Here is a 22369-nt window from a genome sequence, read left to right as displayed (position 1 = left end):
AGAGGAAGGGGAAAAAGACTGCACCATGTAGCCGCTTCCCAGGAGCAGAAGCCCTCCTCTGCTTCTGCCAAGTCTTCAGCATGACGCTGGGGCTTTACAAGCAGACTCAGATATGGTGGGGGCCCGTCTCAAGAATTTCAACGCGCAGTTGGCTCACTCGCAAGTGGATCCCTGGATTCTACAGGTAGTATCACAGGGGTACAAACTGGAATTCGAGGCGTTTCCCCCTCATCGGTTCCTGAAGTCTGCTTTACCAAAGTCTCCCTCCGACAGGGAGGCAGTTTTGGAAGCCATTCACAAGCTGTATTCCCAGCAGGTGATAATCAAGGTACCCCTCTTACAACAGGGAAAGGGGTATTATTCCACGCTGTTTGTGGTACCGAAGCCGGACGGCTCGGTGAGACCAATCTTAAATCTGAAATCTTTGAACACTTACATAAAAAGGTTCAAATTCAAGATGGAGTCACTCAGAGCAGTGATAGCGAACCTGGAAGAAGGGGACTATATGGTGTCTCTGGACATCAAAGATGCTTATCTCCACGTCCCAATATACCCTTCTCACCAAGGGTACCTCAGGTTTGTAGTACAAAACTGTCATTATCAGTTTCAGACGCTGCCGTTTGGATTGTCCACGGCACCTCGGGTCTTTACCAAGGTAATGGCCGAAATGATGATTCTTCTACGAAGAAAAGGCATCTTAATTATCCCTTACTTGGACGATCTCCTGATAAGGGCAAGAACCAGGGAACAGTTAGAAGTCGGAGTGGCACTATCTCAGGTAGTGTTACGTCAGCACGGGTGGATTCTAAATATTCCAAAATCGCAGCTGATTCCAACGACACGTCTCCTGTTCCTAGGAATGATTCTGGACACAGTCCAGAAGAAGGTGTTTCTCCCGGAGGAGAAGGCCAGGGAGTTATCCGAGCTAGTCAGGAACCTCCTAAAACCAGGACAGGTCTCAGTACATCAGTGCACGAGGGTCCTGGGAAAAATGGTGGCTTCTTACGAAGCGATTCCATTCGGAAGATTCCATGCAAGAACGTTTCAGTGGGATCTACTGGACAAATGGTCCGGATCGCATCTTCAGATGCATCAGCGGATAACCCTGTCGACAAGGACAAGGGTGTCTCTCCTGTGGTGGCTGCAGAGGGCTCATCTTCTAGAGGGCCGCAGATTTGGCATTCAGGATTGGATCCTGGTAACCACGGATGCCAGCCTGAGAGGCTGGGGAGCAGTCACACAGGGAAGGAATTTCCAGGGCTTGTGGTCAAGCATGGAAACATCTCTTCATATAAACATTCTGGAACTAAGGGCCATTTACAATGCCTTAAGTCAAGCAAAACCTCTGCTTCAGGGTCAGGCGGTGTTGATCCAATCGGACAACATCACGTCAGTCGCCCACGTAAACAGACAGGGCGGCACGAGAAGCAGGAGGGCAATGACAGAAGCTGCAAGGATTCTTCGCTGGGCGGAAAATCATGTGATAGCACTGTCAGCAGTGTTCATTCCGGGAGTGGACAACTGGGAAGCAGACTTCCTCAGCAGACACGACCTTCACCCGGGAGAGTGGGGACTTCACCCGGAAGTCTTCCACCTGATTGTAAACCGTTGGGAAAAACCAAAGGTGGACATGATGGCGTCACGTCTAAACAAAAAACTGGACAGATATTGCGCCAGGTCAAGGGACCCTCAGGCAATAGCAGTGGACGCTCTGGTAACGCCGTGGGTGTACCAGTCAGTGTATGTGTTCCCTCCTCTGCCTCTCATACCAAAAGTATTGAGAATCATAAGAAGGAGAGGAGTAAGAACTATACTCGTGGTTCCGGATTGGCCAAGAAGGACTTGGTACCCGGAACTTCAAGAGATGCTCACGGACGAACCGTGGCCTCTACCTCTAAGAAAGGACCTGCTACTGCAGGGGCCTTGTCTGTTCCAAGACTTACCGCGGCTGCGTTTGACGGCATGGCGGTTGAACGCCGGATCCTAAAGGAAAAGGGCATTCCAGAAGAAGTCATCCCTACTCTGGTCAAAGCCAGGAAGGAAGTAACCGCAAAACATTATCACCGCATTTGGCGTAAATATGTTGCGTGGTGTGAGGCCAAGAAGGCCCCTACAGAGGAATTTCAACTGGGTCGTTTCCTGCATTTCCTGCAAACAGGACTGTCTATGGGCCTAAAATTAGGGTCCATTAAGGTTCAAATTTCGGCCTTGTCGATTTTCTTCCAGAAAGAACTGGCTTCAGTACCTGAAGTTCAGACATTTGTGAAAGGGGTGCTGCACATACAGCCTCCTTTTGTGCCTCCAGTGCACCTTGGGATCTCAATGTTGTATTGAGTTTTCTAAAATCACATTGGTTTGAACCACTTTCCACTGTGGACTTAAAATATCTCACGTGGAAGGTGTCGATGCTGTTAGCCTTGGCTTCAGCCAGGCGTGTGTCAGAATTGGCGGCTTTATCATATAAAAGCCCTTACTTAATTTTTCATTCTGACAGGGCGGAATTGAGGACTCGTCCTCAATTTCTGCCTAAGGTGGTTTCTGCATTTCACATGAACCAACCTATTGTGGTGCCTGCGGCTACTAGGGACTTGGAGGACTCCAAGTTGCTAGACGTTGTCAGGGCCCTGAAAATATATGTTTCCAGGACGGCTGGAGTCAGGAAAACTGACTCGCTGTTTATCCTGTATGCACCCAACAAGCTGGGTGCTCCTGCTTCAAAGCAGACGATTGCTCGTTGGATTTGTAGTACAATTCAACTTGCACATTCCGTGGCAGGATTGCCACAGCCAAAATCAGTAAAAGCCCATTCCACAAGGAAAGTGGGCTCATCTTGGGCGGCTGCCCGAGGGGTCTCGGCTGTACAACTTTGCCGAGCAGCTACTTGGTCAGGGGCAAACACGTTTGCTAAATTCTACAAATTTGATACCCTGGCTGAGGAGGACCTGGAGTTCTCTCATTCGGTGCTGCAGAGTCATCCGCACTCTCCCGCCCGTTTGGGAGCTTTGGTATAATCCCCATGGTCCTTACGGAGTCCCAGCATCCACTAGGACGTCAGAGAAAATAAGATTTTACTTACCGATAAATCTATTTCTCGTAGTCCGTAGTGGATGCTGGGCGCCCATCCCTAGTGCGGATTGTCTGCAATACTTGTATATAGTTATTGTTACAAAAATTCGGGTTATTATTGTTTGAGCCATCTTTTCAGAGGCTCCTTTGCATTTATCATACTGTTAACTGGGTTCAGATCACGAGTTGTACGGTGTGATTGGTATGGCTGGTATGAGTCTTACCCGGGATTCAAGATCCTTCCTTATTATGTACGCTCGTCCGGGCACAGTATCCTAACTGAGGCTTGGAGGAGGGTCATAGGGGGAGGAGCCAGTGCACACCACCTGATCCTTAAGCTTTTATTTTGTGCCCTGTCTCCTGCGGAGCCGCTATTCCCCATGGTCCTTACGGAGTCCCAGCATCCACTACGGACTACGAGAAATAGATTTATCGGTAAGTAAAATCTTATTTTAAAATCACACATTTTTGGTTCCGCTACAGAGATAATGACACATATACATATATATTATATATCTGTATAATATATCTATATATACACATAATATATAATATATATGTAATTATCTCAGTAGGGGACCCAAAAATTTAAGATTTAGAATTTTGAATAAGGGATACTCAACCTGTACTGGTCCTGTAGTCCCGGAGACTAGTGCAGGACAGTGCGGCTGTGTGTGATACTGGTCCTGTAGTCCCGGGGACTAGTGCAGGACAGTGCGACTATGTGTGATACTGGTCCTGTAGTCCCGGAGAGTAGTGCAGGACAGTGCGGCTGTGTGTGATACTGGTCCTGTAGTCCCTGAGACTAGTGCAGGACAGTGCGGATGTGTGTGATACTGGTCCTGTAGTCCCGGAGACTAGTGCAGGACAGTGCGGCTGTGTGTGATACTGGTCCTGTAGTCCCGGAGACTAGTGCAGGACAGTACGGCTGTGTGTGATACTGGTCCTGTAGTCCCGTAGAGTAGTGCAGGACAGTGCGGCTGTGTGTGATACTGGTCCTGTAGTCCCGGAGACTAGTGCAGGACAGTGCGGCTGTGTGTGATACTGGTCCTGTAGTCCCGTAGAGTAGTGCAGGACAGTGCGGCTGTGTGTGATACTGGTCCTGTAGTCCCGGGGACTAGTGCAGGACAGTGCGGCTGTGTGTGATACTGGTCCTGTAGTCCCGGAGACTAGTGCAGGACAGTGCGGATGTGTGTGATACTGGTCCTGTAGTCCCGGAGACTAGTGCAGGACAGTGCGGCTGTGTGTGATACTGGTCCTGTAGTCCCGGAGACTAGTGCAGGACAGTGCGGCTGTGTGTGATACTGGTCCTGTAGTCCCGGAGACTAGTGCAGGACAGTGCGGTTGTGTGTGATACTGGTCCTGTAGTCCCGGAGACTAGTGCAGGACAGTGCGGTTGTGTGTGATACTGGTCCTGTAGTCCCGGAGACTAGTGCAGGACAGTGCGGCTGTGTGTGATACTGGTCCTGTAGGCCCGGAGAGTAGTGCAGGACAGTGCGGTTGTGTGTGATACTGGGCCTGTAGTCCCGGAGACTAGTGCAGGACAGTGCGGCTGTGTGTGATACTGGTCCTGTAGTCCCGTAGAGTAGTGCAGGACAGTGCGGCTGTGTGTGATACTGGTCCTGTAGTCCTGGAGACTAGTGCAGGACAGTACGGCTGTGTGTGATACTGGTCCTGTAGTCCCGGAGACTAGTGCAGGACAGTGCGGCTGTGTGTGATACTGGTCCTGTAGTCCTGGAGACTAGTGCAGGACAGTGCGGCTGTGTGTGATACTGGTCCTGTAGTCCCGGAGACTAGTGCAGGACAGTGCGGCTGTGTGTGATACTGGTCCTGTAGTCCCGGACAGTGCGGCTGTGTGTGATACTGGTCCTGTAGTCCCGGAGACTAGTGCAGGACAGTGCGGCTGTGTGTGATACTGGTCCTGTAGTCCCGTAGAGTAGTGCAGGACAGTGCGGCTGTGTGTGATACTGGTCCTGTAGTCCCGGAGAGTAGTGCAGGACAGTGCGGCTGTGTGTGATACTGGTCCTGTAGTCCCGGAGACTAGTGCAGGACAGTGCGGCTGTGTGTGATACTGGTCTTGTAGTCCCGGAGACTAGTGCAGGACAGTGCGGCTGTGTGTGATACTGGTCCTGTAGTCCCGGAGACTAGTGCAGGACAGTGCGGCTGTGTGTGATACTGGTCCTGTAGTCCCGGAGACTAGTGCAGGACAGTGCGGCTGTGTGTGATACTGGTCCTGTAGTCCCGGAGACTAGTGCAGGACAGTGCGGCTGTGTGTGATACTGGTCCTGTAGTCCTGGAGACTAGTGCAGGACAGTGCGGCTGTGTGTGATACTGGTCCTGTAGTCCTGGAGACTAGTGCAGGACAGTGCGGCTGTGTGTGATACTGGTCCTGTAGTCCCGGAGAGTAGTGCAGGACAGTGCGGCTGTGTGTGATACTGGTCCTGTAGTCCCGGAGACTAGTGCAGGACAGTGCGGCTGTGTGTGATACTGGTCTTGTAGTCCCGGAGACTAGTGCAGGGCAGTGCGGCTGTGTGTGATACTGGTCCTGTAGTCCCGGAGAGTAGTGCAGGACAGTACGGCTGTGTGTGATACTGGTCCTGTAGTCCCGGAGACTAGTGCAGGACAGTGCGGCTGTGTGTGATACTGGTCCTGTAGTCCCGGAGACTAGTGCAGGACAGTGCGGCTGTGTGTGATACTGGTCCTGTAGTCCCGGAGAGTAGTGCAGGACAGTGCGGCTGTGTGTGATACTGGTCCTGTAGTCCCGGAGACTAGTGCAGGACAGTGCGGCTGTGTGTGATACTGGTCCTGTAGTCCCGGAGAGTAGTGCAGGACAGTGCGGCTGTGTGTGATACTGGTCCTGTAGTCCCGGAGACTAGTGCAGGACAGTACGGCTGTGTGTGATACTGGTCTTGTAGTCCCGGAGACTAGTGCAGGGCAGTGCGGCTGTGTGTGATACTGGTCCTGTAGTCCCGGAGACTAGTGCAGGACAGTGCGGCTGTGTGTGATACTGGTCCTGTAGTCCCGGAGACTAGTGCAGGACAGTGCGGCTGTGTGTGATACTGGTCCTGTAGTCCCGGAGACTAGTGCAGGACAGTGCGGCTGTGTGTGATACTGGTCCTGTAGTCCCGGAGACTAGTGCAGGACAGTGCGGCTGTGTGTGATACTGGTCCTGTAGTCCCGGAGACTAGTGCAGGACAGTACGGCTGTGTGTGATACTGGTCCTGTAGTCCTGGAGACTAGTGCAGGACAGTGCGGCTGTGTGTGATACTGGTCCTGTAGTCCTGGAGACTAGTGCAGGACAGTGCGGCTGTGTGTGATACTGGTCCTGTAGTCCTGGAGACTAGTGCAGGACAGTGCGGCTGTGTGAGATACTGGTCCTGTAGTCCTGGAGACTAGTGCAGGACAGTGTGGCTGTGTGTGATACAGGTTGAGTATCCCTTATCCAAAATTTCTCTGACGTCCTAGTGGATGCTGGGACTCCGTAAGGACCATGGGGAATAGCGGCTCCGCAGGAGACAGGGCACAAAATAAAAGCTTAAGGATCAGGTGGTGTGCACTGGCTCCTCCCCCTATGACCCTCCTCCAAGCCCCAGTTAGATTTTTGTGCCCGGCCGAGAAGGGTGCAATCTAGGTGGCTCTCCTGAGCTGCTTAGAATAAAAGTTTAGTTTAGGATTTTTTATTTTCAGTGAGTCCTGCTGGCAACAGGCTCACTGCATCGTGGGACTAAGGGGAGAAGAAACGGACTCACCTGAGTGCAGAGTGGATCGGGTTTCTTAGGCTACTGGACATTAGCTCCAGAGGGACGATCACAGGTTCAGCCTGGATGGGTCACCGGAGCCGCGCCGCCGTCCCCCTTACAGAGCCAGAAGAGACGAAGAGGTCCGGTGAAATCGGCGGCAGAAGACGATCCTGTCTTCAGACTAAGGTAGCGCACAGCACCGCAGCTGTGCGCCATTGCTCTCAGCACACTTCACACTCCGGTCACTGAGGGTGCAGGGCGCTGGGGGGGGAGCGCCCTGAGACGCAATATTACAGTATATACCTTAGGTGGCTAAAAAGAATACATCACATATAGCTCCTGGGCTATATGGATGTATTTTACCCCTGCCATTTTACACAAAAAAAGCGGGAGATAAGGACGTCGTGAAGGGGCGGAGCCTATCTCCTCAGCACACAAGCGCCATTTTCCCTCACAGCTCCGCTGGAAGGACGGCTCCCTGACTCTCCCCTGCAGTCCTGCTTCAGAATCAGGGTAAAAAAGAGAAGGGGGGGCACGTTTGGCAGCAAATAAATATATTAACAACAGCTATAAGGGAGTAACACTTATATAAGGTTATCCCTGTATATATATATAGCGCTGGGTGTGTGCTGGCAGACTCTCCCTCTGTCTCTCCAAAGGGCTAAGTGGGGTCCTGTCCTCTATCAGAGCATTCCCGGTGTGTGTGCTGTGTGTCGGTACGCGTGTGTCGACATGTATGAGGAGGAAAATGAGGTGGAAGCGGAGCAGTTGCCTGTGTTAGTGATGTCACCCCCTAGGGAGTCGACACCTGACTGGATGATTGTATTTAAACAATTAAGTGATAATGTCAGCAATTTGCAAAAAACTGTTGACGACATGAGACAGCCGGCAAATCAATTAGTGCCTGTCCAGGCGTCTCAGACACCGTCAGGGGCCCTAAAACGCCCGTTACCTCAGTGGGTCGACACAGACCCAGACACAGATACTGAGTCTAGTGTCGACGGTGACGAGACAAACGTGATGTCCAGCAGGGCCACACGTTACATGATCACAGCAATGAAAGAGGCATTGAACCTTTCTGACACTACAAGTACCACAAAGAAGGGTATTATGTGGGGGGTGAAAAAACTACCAATAGTTTTTCCTGAGTCAGATGAAATAAATGAGGTGTGTGATAAAGCGTGGGGTTTCCCCGATAAAAAACAGCTAATTTCTAATAAATTATTAGCACTATATCCTTTCCCGCCAGAGGTTAGGACGCGCTGGGAAACACCCCCTAGGGTAGATAAGGCGCTCACACGTTTATCTAAACAAGTAGCGTTACCGTCCCCTGATACGGCCACCCTCAAAGAACCGGCTGATAGAAGACTGGAAAATATCCTAAAGAGTATATACACACATACTGGTGTTATACTGCGACCAGCAATCGCCTCAGCCTGGATGTGTAGTGCTGGAGTCGCATGGTCGGATTCCCTGACTGAGAATATTGATACCCTGGATAGGGACAGTATTTTGTTAACTATAGAGCATTTAAAGGATGCATTGCTATATATGCGTGATGCACAGAGGGATATTTGCACCCTGGCATCAAGAGTCAGTGCTATGTCCATCTCTGCCAGAAGAGCGTTATGGACGCGACAGTGGTCAGGGGATGCAGATTCCAAACGGCACATGGAAGTATTGCCGTATAAAGGGGAGGAGTTATTTGGGGCTGGTCTATCGGACCTGGTGGCCACGGCAACGGCTGGAAAATCCACCTTTTTACCCCAGGTCACTTCACATCAACAGAAAAAGACACCGTCTTTTCAAACTCAGTCCTTTCGTTCCCATAAATACAAGCGAGCAAAAGGCCACTCTTTTCTGCCCCGGGGCAGAGGAAGGGGAAAAAGACTGCACCATGTAGCCGCTTCCCAGGAGCAGAAGCCCTCCTCTGCTTCTGCCAAGTCTTCAGCATGACGCTGGGGCTTTACAAGCAGACTCAGATATGGTGGGGGCCCGTCTCAAGAATTTCAACGCGCAGTTGGCTCACTCGCAAGTGGATCCCTGGATTCTACAGGTAGTATCACAGGGGTACAAACTGGAATTCGAGGCGTTTCCCCCTCATCGGTTCCTGAAGTCTGCTTTACCAAAGTCTCCCTCCGACAGGGAGGCAGTTTTGGAAGCCATTCACAAGCTGTATTCCCAGCAGGTGATAATCAAGGTACCCCTCTTACAACAGGGAAAGGGGTATTATTCCACGCTGTTTGTGGTACCGAAGCCGGACGGCTCGGTGAGACCAATCTTAAATCTGAAATCTTTGAACACTTACATAAAAAGGTTCAAATTCAAGATGGAGTCACTCAGAGCAGTGATAGCGAACCTGGAAGAAGGGGACTATATGGTGTCTCTGGACATCAAAGATGCTTATCTCCACGTCCCAATATACCCTTCTCACCAAGGGTACCTCAGGTTTGTAGTACAAAACTGTCATTATCAGTTTCAGACGCTGCCGTTTGGATTGTCCACGGCACCTCGGGTCTTTACCAAGGTAATGGCCGAAATGATGATTCTTCTGCGAAGAAAAGGCATCTTAATTATCCCTTACTTGGACGATCTCCTGATAAGGGCAAGAACCAGGGAACAGTTAGAAGTCGGAGTGGCACTATCTCAGGTAGTGTTACGTCAGCACGGGTGGATTCTAAATATTCCAAAATCGCAGCTGATTCCAACGACACGTCTCCTGTTCCTAGGAATGATTCTGGACACAGTCCAGAAGAAGGTGTTTCTCCCGGAGGAGAAGGCCAGGGAGTTATCCGAGCTAGTCAGGAACCTCCTAAAACCAGGAGGACAGGTCTCAGTACATCAGTGCACGAGGGTCCTGGGAAAAATGGTGGCTTCTTACGAAGCGATTCCATTCGGAAGATTCCATGCAAGAACGTTTCAGTGGGATCTACTGGACAAATGGTCCGGATCGCATCTTCAGATGCATCAGCGGATAACCCTGTCGACAAGGACAAGGGTGTCTCTCCTGTGGTGGCTGCAGAGGGCTCATCTTCTAGAGGGCCGCAGATTTGGCATTCAGGATTGGATCCTGGTAACCACGGATGCCAGCCTGAGAGGCTGGGGAGCAGTCACACAGGGAAGGAATTTCCAGGGCTTGTGGTCAAGCATGGAAACATCTCTTCATATAAACATTCTGGAACTAAGGGCCATTTACAATGCCTTAAGTCAAGCAAAACCTCTGCTTCAGGGTCAGGCGGTGTTGATCCAATCGGACAACATCACGTCAGTCGCCCACGTAAACAGACAGGGCGGCACGAGAAGCAGGAGGGCAATGACAGAAGCTGCAAGGATTCTTCGCTGGGCGGAAAATCATGTGATAGCACTGTCAGCAGTGTTCATTCCGGGAGTGGACAACTGGGAAGCAGACTTCCTCAGCAGACACGACCTTCACCCGGGAGAGTGGGGACTTCACCCGGAAGTCTTCCACCTGATTGTAAACCGTTGGGAAAAACCAAAGGTGGACATGATGGCGTCACGTCTAAACAAAAAACTGGACAGATATTGCGCCAGGTCAAGGGACCCTCAGGCAATAGCAGTGGACGCTCTGGTAACGCCGTGGGTGTACCAGTCAGTGTATGTGTTCCCTCCTCTGCCTCTCATACCAAAAGTATTGAGAATCATAAGAAGGAGAGGAGTAAGAACTATACTCGTGGTTCCGGATTGGCCAAGAAGGACTTGGTACCCGGAACTTCAAGAGATGCTCACGGACGAACCGTGGCCTCTACCTCTAAGAAAGGACCTGCTACTGCAGGGGCCTTGTCTGTTCCAAGACTTACCGCGGCTGCGTTTGACGGCATGGCGGTTGAACGCCGGATCCTAAAGGAAAAGGGCATTCCAGAAGAAGTCATCCCTACTCTGGTCAAAGCCAGGAAGGAAGTAACCGCAAAACATTATCACCGCATTTGGCGTAAATATGTTGCGTGGTGTGAGGCCAAGAAGGCCCCTACAGAGGAATTTCAACTGGGTCGTTTCCTGCATTTCCTGCAAACAGGACTGTCTATGGGCCTAAAATTAGGGTCCATTAAGGTTCAAATTTCGGCCTTGTCGATTTTCTTCCAGAAAGAACTGGCTTCAGTACCTGAAGTTCAGACATTTGTGAAAGGGGTGCTGCACATACAGCCTCCTTTTGTGCCTCCAGTGCACCTTGGGATCTCAATGTTGTATTGAGTTTTCTAAAATCACATTGGTTTGAACCACTTTCCACTGTGGACTTAAAATATCTCACGTGGAAGGTGTCGATGCTGTTAGCCTTGGCTTCAGCCAGGCGTGTGTCAGAATTGGCGGCTTTATCATATAAAAGCCCTTACTTAATTTTTCATTCTGACAGGGCGGAATTGAGGACTCGTCCTCAATTTCTACCTAAGGTGGTTTCTGCATTTCACATGAACCAACCTATTGTGGTGCCTGCGGCTACTAGGGACTTGGAGGACTCCAAGTTGCTAGACGTTGTCAGGGCCCTGAAAATATATGTTTCCAGGACGGCTGGAGTCAGGAAAACTGACTCGCTGTTTATCCTGTATGCACCCAACAAGCTGGGTGCTCCTGCTTCAAAGCAGACGATTGCTCGTTGGATTTGTAGTACAATTCAACTTGCACATTCCGTGGCAGGATTGCCACAGCCAAAATCAGTAAAAGCCCATTCCACAAGGAAAGTGGGCTCATCTTGGGCGGCTGCCCGAGGGGTCTCGGCTGTACAACTTTGCCGAGCAGCTACTTGGTCAGGGGCAAACACGTTTGCTAAATTCTACAAATTTGATACCCTGGCTGAGGAGGACCTGGAGTTCTCTCATTCGGTGCTGCAGAGTCATCCGCACTCTCCCGCCCGTTTGGGAGCTTTGGTATAATCCCCATGGTCCTTACGGAGTCCCAGCATCCACTAGGACGTCAGAGAAAATAAGATTTTACTTACCGATAAATCTATTTCTCGTAGTCCGTAGTGGATGCTGGGCGCCCATCCCTAGTGCGGATTGTCTGCAATACTTGTATATAGTTATTGTTACAAAAATTCGGGTTATTATTGTTTGAGCCATCTTTTCAGAGGCTCCTTTGCATTTATCATACTGTTAACTGGGTTCAGATCACGAGTTGTACGGTGTGATTGGTATGGCTGGTATGAGTCTTACCCGGGATTCAAGATCCTTCCTTATTATGTACGCTCGTCCGGGCACAGTATCCTAACTGAGGCTTGGAGGAGGGTCATAGGGGGAGGAGCCAGTGCACACCACCTGATCCTTAAGCTTTTATTTTGTGCCCTGTCTCCTGCGGAGCCGCTATTCCCCATGGTCCTTACGGAGTCCCAGCATCCACTACGGACTACGAGAAATAGATTTATCGGTAAGTAAAATCTTATTTTAAAATCACACATTTTTGGTTCCGCTACAGAGATAATGACACATATACATATATATTATATATCTGTATAATATATCTATATATACACATAATATATAATATATATGTAATTATCTCAGTAGGGGACCCAAAAATTTAAGATTTAGAATTTTGAATAAGGGATACTCAACCTGTACTGGTCCTGTAGTCCCGGAGACTAGTGCAGGACAGTGCGGCTGTGTGTGATACTGGTCCTGTAGTCCCGGGGACTAGTGCAGGACAGTGCGACTATGTGTGATACTGGTCCTGTAGTCCCGGAGAGTAGTGCAGGACAGTGCGGCTGTGTGTGATACTGGTCCTGTAGTCCCTGAGACTAGTGCAGGACAGTGCGGATGTGTGTGATACTGGTCCTGTAGTCCCGGAGACTAGTGCAGGACAGTGCGGCTGTGTGTGATACTGGTCCTGTAGTCCCGGAGACTAGTGCAGGACAGTACGGCTGTGTGTGATACTGGTCCTGTAGTCCCGTAGAGTAGTGCAGGACAGTGCGGCTGTGTGTGATACTGGTCCTGTAGTCCCGGAGACTAGTGCAGGACAGTGCGGCTGTGTGTGATACTGGTCCTGTAGTCCCGTAGAGTAGTGCAGGACAGTGCGGCTGTGTGTGATACTGGTCCTGTAGTCCCGGGGACTAGTGCAGGACAGTGCGGCTGTGTGTGATACTGGTCCTGTAGTCCCGGAGACTAGTGCAGGACAGTGCGGATGTGTGTGATACTGGTCCTGTAGTCCCGGAGACTAGTGCAGGACAGTGCGGCTGTGTGTGATACTGGTCCTGTAGTCCCGGAGACTAGTGCAGGACAGTGCGGCTGTGTGTGATACTGGTCCTGTAGTCCCGGAGACTAGTGCAGGACAGTGCGGTTGTGTGTGATACTGGTCCTGTAGTCCCGGAGACTAGTGCAGGACAGTGCGGTTGTGTGTGATACTGGTCCTGTAGTCCCGGAGACTAGTGCAGGACAGTGCGGCTGTGTGTGATACTGGTCCTGTAGGCCCGGAGAGTAGTGCAGGACAGTGCGGTTGTGTGTGATACTGGGCCTGTAGTCCCGGAGACTAGTGCAGGACAGTGCGGCTGTGTGTGATACTGGTCCTGTAGTCCCGTAGAGTAGTGCAGGACAGTGCGGCTGTGTGTGATACTGGTCCTGTAGTCCCGGGGACTAGTGCAGGACAGTGCGACTATGTGTGATACTGGTCCTGTAGTCCCGGAGAGTAGTGCAGGACAGTGCGGCTGTGTGTGATACTGGTCCTGTAGTCCCAGAGAGTAGTGCAGGACAGTACGGCTGTGTGTGATACTGGTCCTGTAGTCCCGTAGAGTAGTGCAGGACAGTACGGCTGTGTGTGATACTGGTCCTGTAGTCCCGTAGAGTAGTGCAGGACAGTGCGGCTGTGTGTGATACTGGTCCTGTAGTCCCGGAGAGTAGTGCAGGACAGTACGGCTGTGTGTGATACTGGTCCTGTAGTCCCGTAGAGTAGTGCAGGACAGTGCGACTATGTGTGATACTGGTCCTGTAGTCCCGGAGAGTAGTGCAGGACAGTACGGCTGTGTGTGATACTGGTCCTGTAGTCCCGTAGAGTAGTGCAGGACAGTGCGGCTGTGTGTGATACTGGTCCTGTAGTCCCGGAGACTAGTGCAGGACAGTGCGGCTGTGTGTGATACTGGTCCTGTAGTCCCGTAGAGTAGTGCAGGACAGTGCGGCTGTGTGTGATACTGGTCCTGTAGTTCCGTAGAGTAGTGCAGGACAGTGCGACTATGTGTGATACTGGTCCTGTAGTCCCGTAGAGTAGTGCAGGACAGTACGGCAGTGTGTGATACTGGTCCTGTAGTCCCGGAGACTAGTGCAGGACAGTACGGCAGTGTGTGATACTGGTCCTGTAGTCCCAGAGAGTAGTACAGTGTCCCTGTCCCTATTATGTCCCAGCACTGGAACAGTTCAGCGGGTAATAATTAGAATAATAATATTAATAGTTGGGTACCGTTGGATCTCTATGGAGCACTTGGCTCTCTCTTAGTAATAGAAGTAAGAAGCCTCACATAGAACACAGCAGCATATGTTAGGCGTGGGGAAGCCTCTCTGTGGTGGATAGTGGATACACACCATACAAGCACAGAGACCTCATTCTGCTCCGATGGGATGTGCTCCCTGATGTGTGGAGTACCAATGTTTGATACTTTGAGTATGTGCAGGACCTGTACTGTGCGTGCGAGGTCGTGCCGCGGCATCAGACGGTCAGTGATTGGGTTGAGTCAGGGGACGTTGGGGGGGGGGGCATGTCACCACCGTTCATGGGGAGAGAAGAGACTAGGGACTTCCGTCATAGCACGTAGAATTCCGGGCCTCAGCGACGGGCAGCTTGCGTGTCCCTAAGGGTGAGTCAGTGATCCGTTGGATGTAGGTTGGATCACTACTGCAGCAGGAGGCGTCTGCGTGTAATAAATGCTTCATTCCTCATCACCATACGGCGCTATCACTGCTGCTTCCAAGGAAGTGACAGCAACTTCAACCACATCTGAATAACCCTCAGGGCGAGCTCGGTAAATGTTGTCCTGTTTTTCATTCATGCTTTAGGTGTTATGTAATTACCTGTTGCTGTGGGTGGGAGTCTCTGTTACACTGAGCCCATGTGATTGTGCAGAGCCAATGGACTGATAGCTGGCAGTCTGGTGATGTCACAGGATGTTTCGGTGCAGTGAGTGCGCTCCGGCAGGAACATGGGCTTTTCCCATGAGTATTCAGGTATTCCTGCGGAAGTGTAAGGCACCGAGCATGGTTATCTTGTGCCTACAGATAATCATATATTAGTGGGATGCCAGAGTAGTGTCCTGTACATAATATACATTGTGGTGCCCTGCGGCCCCTGTACTGACTGCATTCATCTCTCCATCCAGCTCCTTCAGAGTAGTGACCTCAGTGACCTCATCTTCCTGGAACCACTGATGGACAACATGACCAGTCGGCTGAAGGACAGCAGTGTGATTGTGCGCATGTTAGCTGTCCGCGGCTTGGGGAACATTGCAGCCGGATACCCCGATAAGGTCAGAGCCGCCACTTGTGCTCACCCTAGTGGATTATCAGAGGTTCCTCATCATCACGGATACGTGTAATTACAGGTGCGCAAGAATGGATCCCAGCTCCTTACTTCCATGATCAATGCCATGGATGATCGAGAGGACCCTGACCATATAGTGACCCAGGAAGCAATGTCCAGTCTCTCTCGCCTCCTCCCCCATATGGAGGACAAAGACATGCGCTCCCTCCTCATCCACACAGCCATCCGCATCCGACCCTTCTTTGACCACGTAAGTGAATGGCATCTGCTGGGCCGCCTGTCTTCTCCACATTCTGGTCATCTGTCTGTCTCACCACCCATTGTCTCTCTCAGTCCGGTATTAGTTTCCTCCAAGTCTCTGCTGGGCCGCCTGTCTTCTCCACATTCTGGTCATCTGTCTGTCTCACCACCCATTGTGTCTCTCAGTCCAGTATTCGTTTCCTCCAAGTCTCTGCTGGGCCGCCTGTCTTCTCCACATTCTGGTCATCTGTCTGTCTCACCACCCATTGTCTCTCAGTACGGTATTAGTTTCCTTCAAGACTCTGCTGGGCCACCTGTCTTCTCCACATTCTGGTCATCTGTCTGTCTCACCATCCATTGTCTCTCTCAGTCTGGTATTAGTTTCCTCCAAGTTTCTGCTGGGCCGTCTGTCTTCTCCACATTCTGGTCATCTGTCTGTCTCACCACCCATTGTCTTTCTCAGTTCGGTATTAGTTTCCTCCAAGTTTCTGCTGGGCCGTCTCTCTTCTCCACATTCTGGTCATCTGTCTGTCTGTCTCACCACCCATTGTCTCTCTCAGTCCGGTATTAGTTTCCTTCAAGTCTCTGCTGGGCCACCTGTCTTCTCCACATTCTGGTCATCTGTCTGTCTCACCACCCGTTGTCTCTCTCAGTCCGGTATTAGTTTCCTTCAAGTCTCTGCTGGGCCACCTGTCTTCTCCACATTCTGGTCATCTGTCTGTCTGTCTCACCACCCGTTGTCTCTCTCAGTCCGGTATTAGTTTCCTTCAAGTCTCTGCTGGGCCACCTGTCTTCTCCACATTCTGGTCGTCTGTCTGTCTCACCACCCGTTGTCTCTCTCAGTCTGGTATTAGTTTCCTTCAAGTCTCTGCTGGGCCACCTGTCTTCTCCACATTCTGGTCATCTGTCTGTCTCACCACCCGTTGTCTCTCTCAGTCCGATATTAGTTTCCTTCAAGTCTGCTGGGCCACCTGTCTTCTCCACATTCTGGTCGTCTGTCTGTCTCACCACTCGTTGTCTCTCTCAGTCCGGTATTAGTTTCCTTCAAGTCTCTGCTGGGCCACCTGTCTTCTCCACATTCTGGTCGTCTGTCTGTCTCACCACTCGTTGTCTCTCTCAGTCCGGTATTAGTTTCCTTCAAGTCTCTGCTGGGCCACCTGTCTTCTCCACACTCTGGTCGTCTGTCTGTCTCACCACCCATTGTCTCTCTCAGTCTGGTATTAGTTTCCTTCAAGTCTCTGCTGGGCCACCTGTCTTCTCCACATTCTGGTCATCTGTCTGTCTGTCTCACCACCCATTGTCTCTCTCAGTCCGGTATTAGTTTCCTTCAAGTCTCTGCTGGGCCACCTGTCTTCTCCACATTCTGGTCATCTGTCTGTCTCACCACCCGTTGTCTCTCTCAGTCCGATATTAGTTTCCTTCAAGTCTGCTGGGCCACCTGTCTTCTCCACATTCTGGTCGTCTGTCTGTCTCACCACCCGTTGTCTCTCTCAGTCCGGTATTAGTTTCCTTCAAGTCTCTGCTGGGCCACCTGTCTTCTCCACATTCTGGTCATCTGTCTGTCTCACCACCCGTTGTCTCTCTCAGTCCGATATTAGTTTCCTTCAAGTCTACTGGGCCACCTGTCTTCTCCACATTCTGGTCGTCTGTCTGTCTCACCACTCGTTGTCTCTCTCAGTCCGGTATTAGTTTCCTTCAAGTCTCTGCTGGGCCACCTGTCTTCTCCACATTCTGGTCGTCTGTCTGTCTCACCACCCGTTGTCTCTCTCAGTCTGGTATTAGTTTCCTTCAAGTCTCTGCTGGGCCACCTGTCTTCTCCACATTCTGGTCATCTGTCTGTCTCACCACCCATTGTGTCTCTCAGTCCAGTATTCGTTTCCTCCAAGTCTCTGCTGGGCCGCCTATCTTCTCCACATTCTGGTCATCTGTCTGTCTCACCACCCATTGTCTCTCAGTACGGTATTAGTTTCCTTCAAGTCTCTGCTGGGCCACCTGTCTTCTCCACATTCTGGTCATCTGTCTGTCTCACCATCCATTGTCTCTCTCAGTCTGGTATTAGTTTCCTCCAAGTTTCTGCTGGGCCGTCTGTCTTCTCCACATTCTGGTCATCTGTCTGTCTCACCACCCATTGTCTTTCTCAGTTCGGTATTAGTTTCCTCCAAGTTTCTGCTGGGCCGTCTCTCTTCTCCACATTCTGGTCATCTGTCTGTCTGTCTCACCACCCATTGTCTCTCTCAGTCCGGTATTAGTTTCCTTCAAGTCTCTGCTGGGCCACCTGTCTTCTCCACATTCTGGTCATCTGTCTGTCTGTCTCACCACCCGTTGTCTCTCTCAGTCCGGTATTAGTTTCCTTCAAGTCTCTGCTGGGCCACCTGTCTTCTCCACATTCTGGTCATCTGTCTGTCTCACCACCTGTTGTCTCTCTCAGTCCGATATTAGTTTCCTTCAAGTCTGCTGGGCCACCTGTCTTCTCCACATTCTGGTCGTCTGTCTGTCTCACCACCCGTTGTCTCTCTCAGTCCGGTATTAGTTTCCTTCAAGTCTCTGCTGGGCCACCTGTCTTCTCCACATTCTGGTCATCTGTCTGTCTCGCCACCCGTTGTCTCTCTCAGTCCGATATTAGTTTCCTTCAAGTCTGCTGGGCCACCTGTCTTCTCCACATTCTGGTCGTCTGTCTGTCTCACCACTCGTTGTCTCTCTCAGTCCGGTATTAGTTTCCTTCAAGTCTCTGCTGGGCCACCTGTCTTCTCCACATTCTGGTCGTCTGTCTGTCTCACCACCCGTTGTCTCTCTCAGTCTGGTATTAGTTTCCTTCAAGTCTCTGCTGGGCCACCTGTCTTCTCCACATTCTGGTCATCTGTCTGTCTCACCATCCATTGTCTCTCTCAGTCTGGTATTAGTTTCCTCCAAGTTTCTGCTGGGCCGTCTGTCTTCTCCACATTCTGGTCATCTGTCTGTCTCACCACCCATTGTCTTTCTCAGTTCGGTATTAGTTTCCTCCAAGTTTCTGCTGGGCCGTCTCTCTTCTCCACATTCTGGTCATCTGTCTGTCTGTCTCACCACCCGTTGTCTCTCTCAGTCCGGTATTAGTTTCCTTCAAGTCTCTGCTGGGCCACCTGTTTTCTCCACATTCTGGTCATCTGTCTGTCTCACCACCCGTTGTCTCTCTCAGTCCGATATTAGTTTCCTTCAAGTCTGCTGGGCCACCTGTCTTCTCCACATTCTGGTCGTCTGTTTGTCTCACCACTCGTTGTCTCTCTCAGTCCGGTATTAGTTTCCTTCAAGTCTCTGCTGGGCCACCTGTCTTCTCCACATTCTGGTCGTCTGTCTGTCTCACCACCCGTTGTCTCTCTCAGTCTGGTATTAGTTTCCTTCAAGTCTCTGATGGGCCACCTGTCTTCTCCACATTCTGGTCGTCTGTCTGTCTCACCACCCGTTGTCTCTCTCAGTCCGGTATTAGTTTCCTTCAAGTCTCTGCTGGGCCACCTGTCTATTCCACATTCTGGTCGTCTGTCTGTCTCACCACCCGTTGTCTCTCTCAGTCCGGTATTAGTTTCCTTCAAGTCTCTGCTGGGCCACCTGTCTTCTCCACATTCTGGTCGTCTGTCTGTCTCACCACCCGTTGTCTCTCTCAGTCCGATATTAGTTTCCTCCAAGTTTCTGCTGGGCCGTCTCTCTTCTCCACATTCTGGTCGTCTGTCTGTCTCACCACCCGTTGTCTCTCTCAGTCCGATATTAGTTTCCTCCAAGTTTCTGCTGGGCCGTCTCTCTTCTCCACATTCTGGTCATCTGTCTGTCTGTCTCACCACCCATTGTCTCTCTCAGTCCGGTATTAGTTTCCTTCAAGTCTCTGCTGGGCCACCTGTCTTCTCCACATTCTGGTCGTCTGTCTGTCTCACCACCCGTTGTCTCTCTCAGTCCAGTATTAGTTTCCTTCAAGTCTCTGCTGGGCCACCTGTCTTCTCCACACTCTGGTCAACTATCTACCGTTACACCACCCATTGTCTCCGTGTCCTGTATTAGTGCCCCCTCCCTTATGTCTCTGCCATTCTGCTGGTCGTCTGTCTCACCACCCCTTATCTTGGCCAGGTAGTGCCATGACGTTACGTTATATGTGTGATGAGCTGGAAGCACATTGGTACATGCTATGATGGCTTTTTGCCTCTGTATATCTCTCAGGGTTACTAATCCTCCCCCACATCTCTGGGGTGTTTTTCAGGAGAAGGAGGAGCTGCGTAAAGCCTCCATTATGCTGTTTGGGAACCTCACCAGGCTGAACTCGGAGTGGAGCGAGGAGGTGCTGTTCGAGCAGATCCTGAATGGTCTTGTGACGTTACTTCTGCACCTGCAGGACCCTAAACCGGGTGTGGTGAAGGTGTGCATGACACTGAGGTGTAGCTACGGACTCTGCATCTTCTGCAGCCATGATTTACATGTTGTGTCTGCTCTTCTATGTTTCAGGCATGTAAATTTGCTCTGCAAATGTGTGCCCCAAATATAAAGAACCAGAGTCTGGCGGATATGTTCCTCTCCCACCTGCACCCGGACAGAGGCTTGCACTACGGGGAGTTCATGAATAATGTCTGCAAACACCTGGTGAGGACACATGAAGCTCATGTCTGGTCAACCTGTAACGTGGGTGGGGACAGTGTATCTGTGAGACTGGTGGTAACATTGTGAGAGGGACATTGGAGGAGGTAACAAACCACGTGACATGCTCTCCTGTACATGGGAGGAGGTAACATACTGCGTGACGTGCTCTCCTGTACATGGGAGGAGGTAACATACTGCGTGACGTGCTCTCCTGTACATGGGAGGAGGTAACATACTGCGTGACGTGCTCTCCTGTACATGGGAGGAGGTAACATACCGCGTGACGTGCTCTCCTGTACATGGGAGGAGGTAACATACCGCGTGACGTGCTCTCCTGTACATGGGAGGAGGTAACATACCGTGTGACGTGCTCTCCTGTACATGGGAGGAGGTAACATACTGCGTGACGTGCTCTCCTGTACATAGGAGGAGGTAACATACTGCGTAACGTGCTCTCCTGTACATGGTAGCAGGTAACATACTGCGTGACGTCCTCTCCTGTACATGGCAGAAGGTAACGTACTGTGTGGCGCCCTCTCCTGTACATGGGAGGAGGTAACATACTGCGTGACGCGCTCTCCTGTACATGGGAGGAGGTAACATACTGCGTGACGTGCTCTCCTGTACATGAGAGGAGGTAACATACTGCGTGACGTGCTCTCCTGTACATGGGAGGAGGTAACATACTGCGTGACGTTCTCTCCTGTACATGGGAGGAGGTAACATACTGCGTGACGTGATCTCCTGTACATGGGAGGAGGTAACATACTGCGTGACGTGCTCTCCTGTACATGGGAGGAGGTAACATACTGCGTGACGTGCTCTCCTGTACATAGGAGGCGGTAACATATTGCGTGATGTGCTCTCCTGTACATGGTAGCAGGTAACATTCTGCGTGACGTGCTCTCCTGTACATGGGAGGAGGTAACATACTGCGTGATGTGCTCTCCTGTATATGGGAGGAGGTAACATACTGCGTGACGTGCTCTCCTGTACATGGGAGGAGGTAACATACTGCGTGACGTGCTCTCCTGTACATGGGAGGAGGTAACATACTGCGTGACGTGCTCTCCTGTACATGGGAGGAGGTAACATACTGCGTGACGTGCTCTCCTGTACATGGGAGGAGGTAACATACTGCATGACGTGCTCTCCTGTACATGGGAGGAGGTAACAAACCACGTGACGTGATCTCCTGTACATGGGAGGAGGTAACATATTGCGTGACGTCCTCTCCTGTACATGGGAGGAGGTAACATACTGCGTGACGTGCTCTCCTGTACATGGGAGGAGGTAACATACTGCGTGACGTGCTCTCCTGTACATGGGAGGAGGTAACATACTGCGTGACGTGCTCTCCTGTACATGGGAGGAGGTAACATACTGCGTGACGTGCTCTCCTGTACATGGTAGCAGGTAACATACTGCGTGACGGGCTCTCCTGTACATAGGAGGAGGTAACATATTGCGTGACGTGCTCTCCTGTACATGGTAGCAGGTAACATTCTGCGTGACGTGCTCTCCTGTACATGGGAGGAGGTAACATACTGCGTGACGTGCTCTCCTGTACATGGTAGCAGGTAACATACTGCGTGACGTCCTCTCCTGTACATGGCAGAAGGTAACGTACTGTGTGGCGCCCTCTCCTGTACATGGGAGGAGGTAACATACTGCGTGACGCGCTCTCCTGTACATGGGAGGAGGTAACATACTGCGTGACGTGCTCTCCTGTACATGAGAGGAGGTAACATACTGCGTGACGTGCTCTCCTGTACATGGGAGGAGGTAACATACTGCGTGACGTTCTCTCCTGTACATGGGAGGAGGTAACATACTGCGTGACGTGATCTCCTGTACATGGGAGGAGGTAACATACTGCGTGACGTGCTCTCCTGTACATGGGAGGAGGTAACATACTGCGTGACGTGCTCTCCTGTACATAGGAGGCGGTAACATATTGCGTGATGTGCTCTCCTGTACATGGTAGCAGGTAACATTCTGCGTGACGTGCTCTCCTGTACATGGGAGGAGGTAACATACTGCGTGATGTGCTCTCCTGTATATGGGAGGAGGTAACATACTGCGTGACGTGCTCTCCTGTACATGGGAGGAGGTAACATACTGCGTGACGTGCTCTCCTGTACATGGGAGGAGGTAACATACTGCGTGACGTGCTCTCCTGTACATGGGAGGAGGTAACATACTGCGTGACGTGCTCTCCTGTACATGGGAGGAGGTAACATACTGCATGACGTGCTCTC

The 22369-nt window shown here is 51.1% G+C and overlaps 1 protein-coding gene across 1 annotated transcript in view; it reads left to right on the top strand.

Moving 5' to 3' along the window:
- Positions 1-22369, top strand: part of MROH1 (maestro heat like repeat family member 1) — a 383926-nt gene that overhangs the window by 330210 nt on the left and 31347 nt on the right. The window contains exons 15-18 of the mRNA XM_063924734.1: positions 15115-15261; positions 15337-15525; positions 19735-19890; positions 19977-20111. Coding sequence (XP_063780804.1) covers positions 15115-15261; positions 15337-15525; positions 19735-19890; positions 19977-20111 — 627 coding nt within the window. The remainder of the gene's footprint in view (positions 1-15114; positions 15262-15336; positions 15526-19734; positions 19891-19976; positions 20112-22369) is intronic.

Source organism: Pseudophryne corroboree, chromosome 5, assembly GCF_028390025.1.
Source record: "Pseudophryne corroboree isolate aPseCor3 chromosome 5, aPseCor3.hap2, whole genome shotgun sequence".
In the NCBI taxonomy this organism is placed as follows: domain Eukaryota; kingdom Metazoa; phylum Chordata; class Amphibia; order Anura; family Myobatrachidae; genus Pseudophryne; species Pseudophryne corroboree.
The sequence above is the reverse complement of the archived record's forward strand: the minus strand, read 5'-3'. Positions and strand labels throughout refer to the sequence as shown.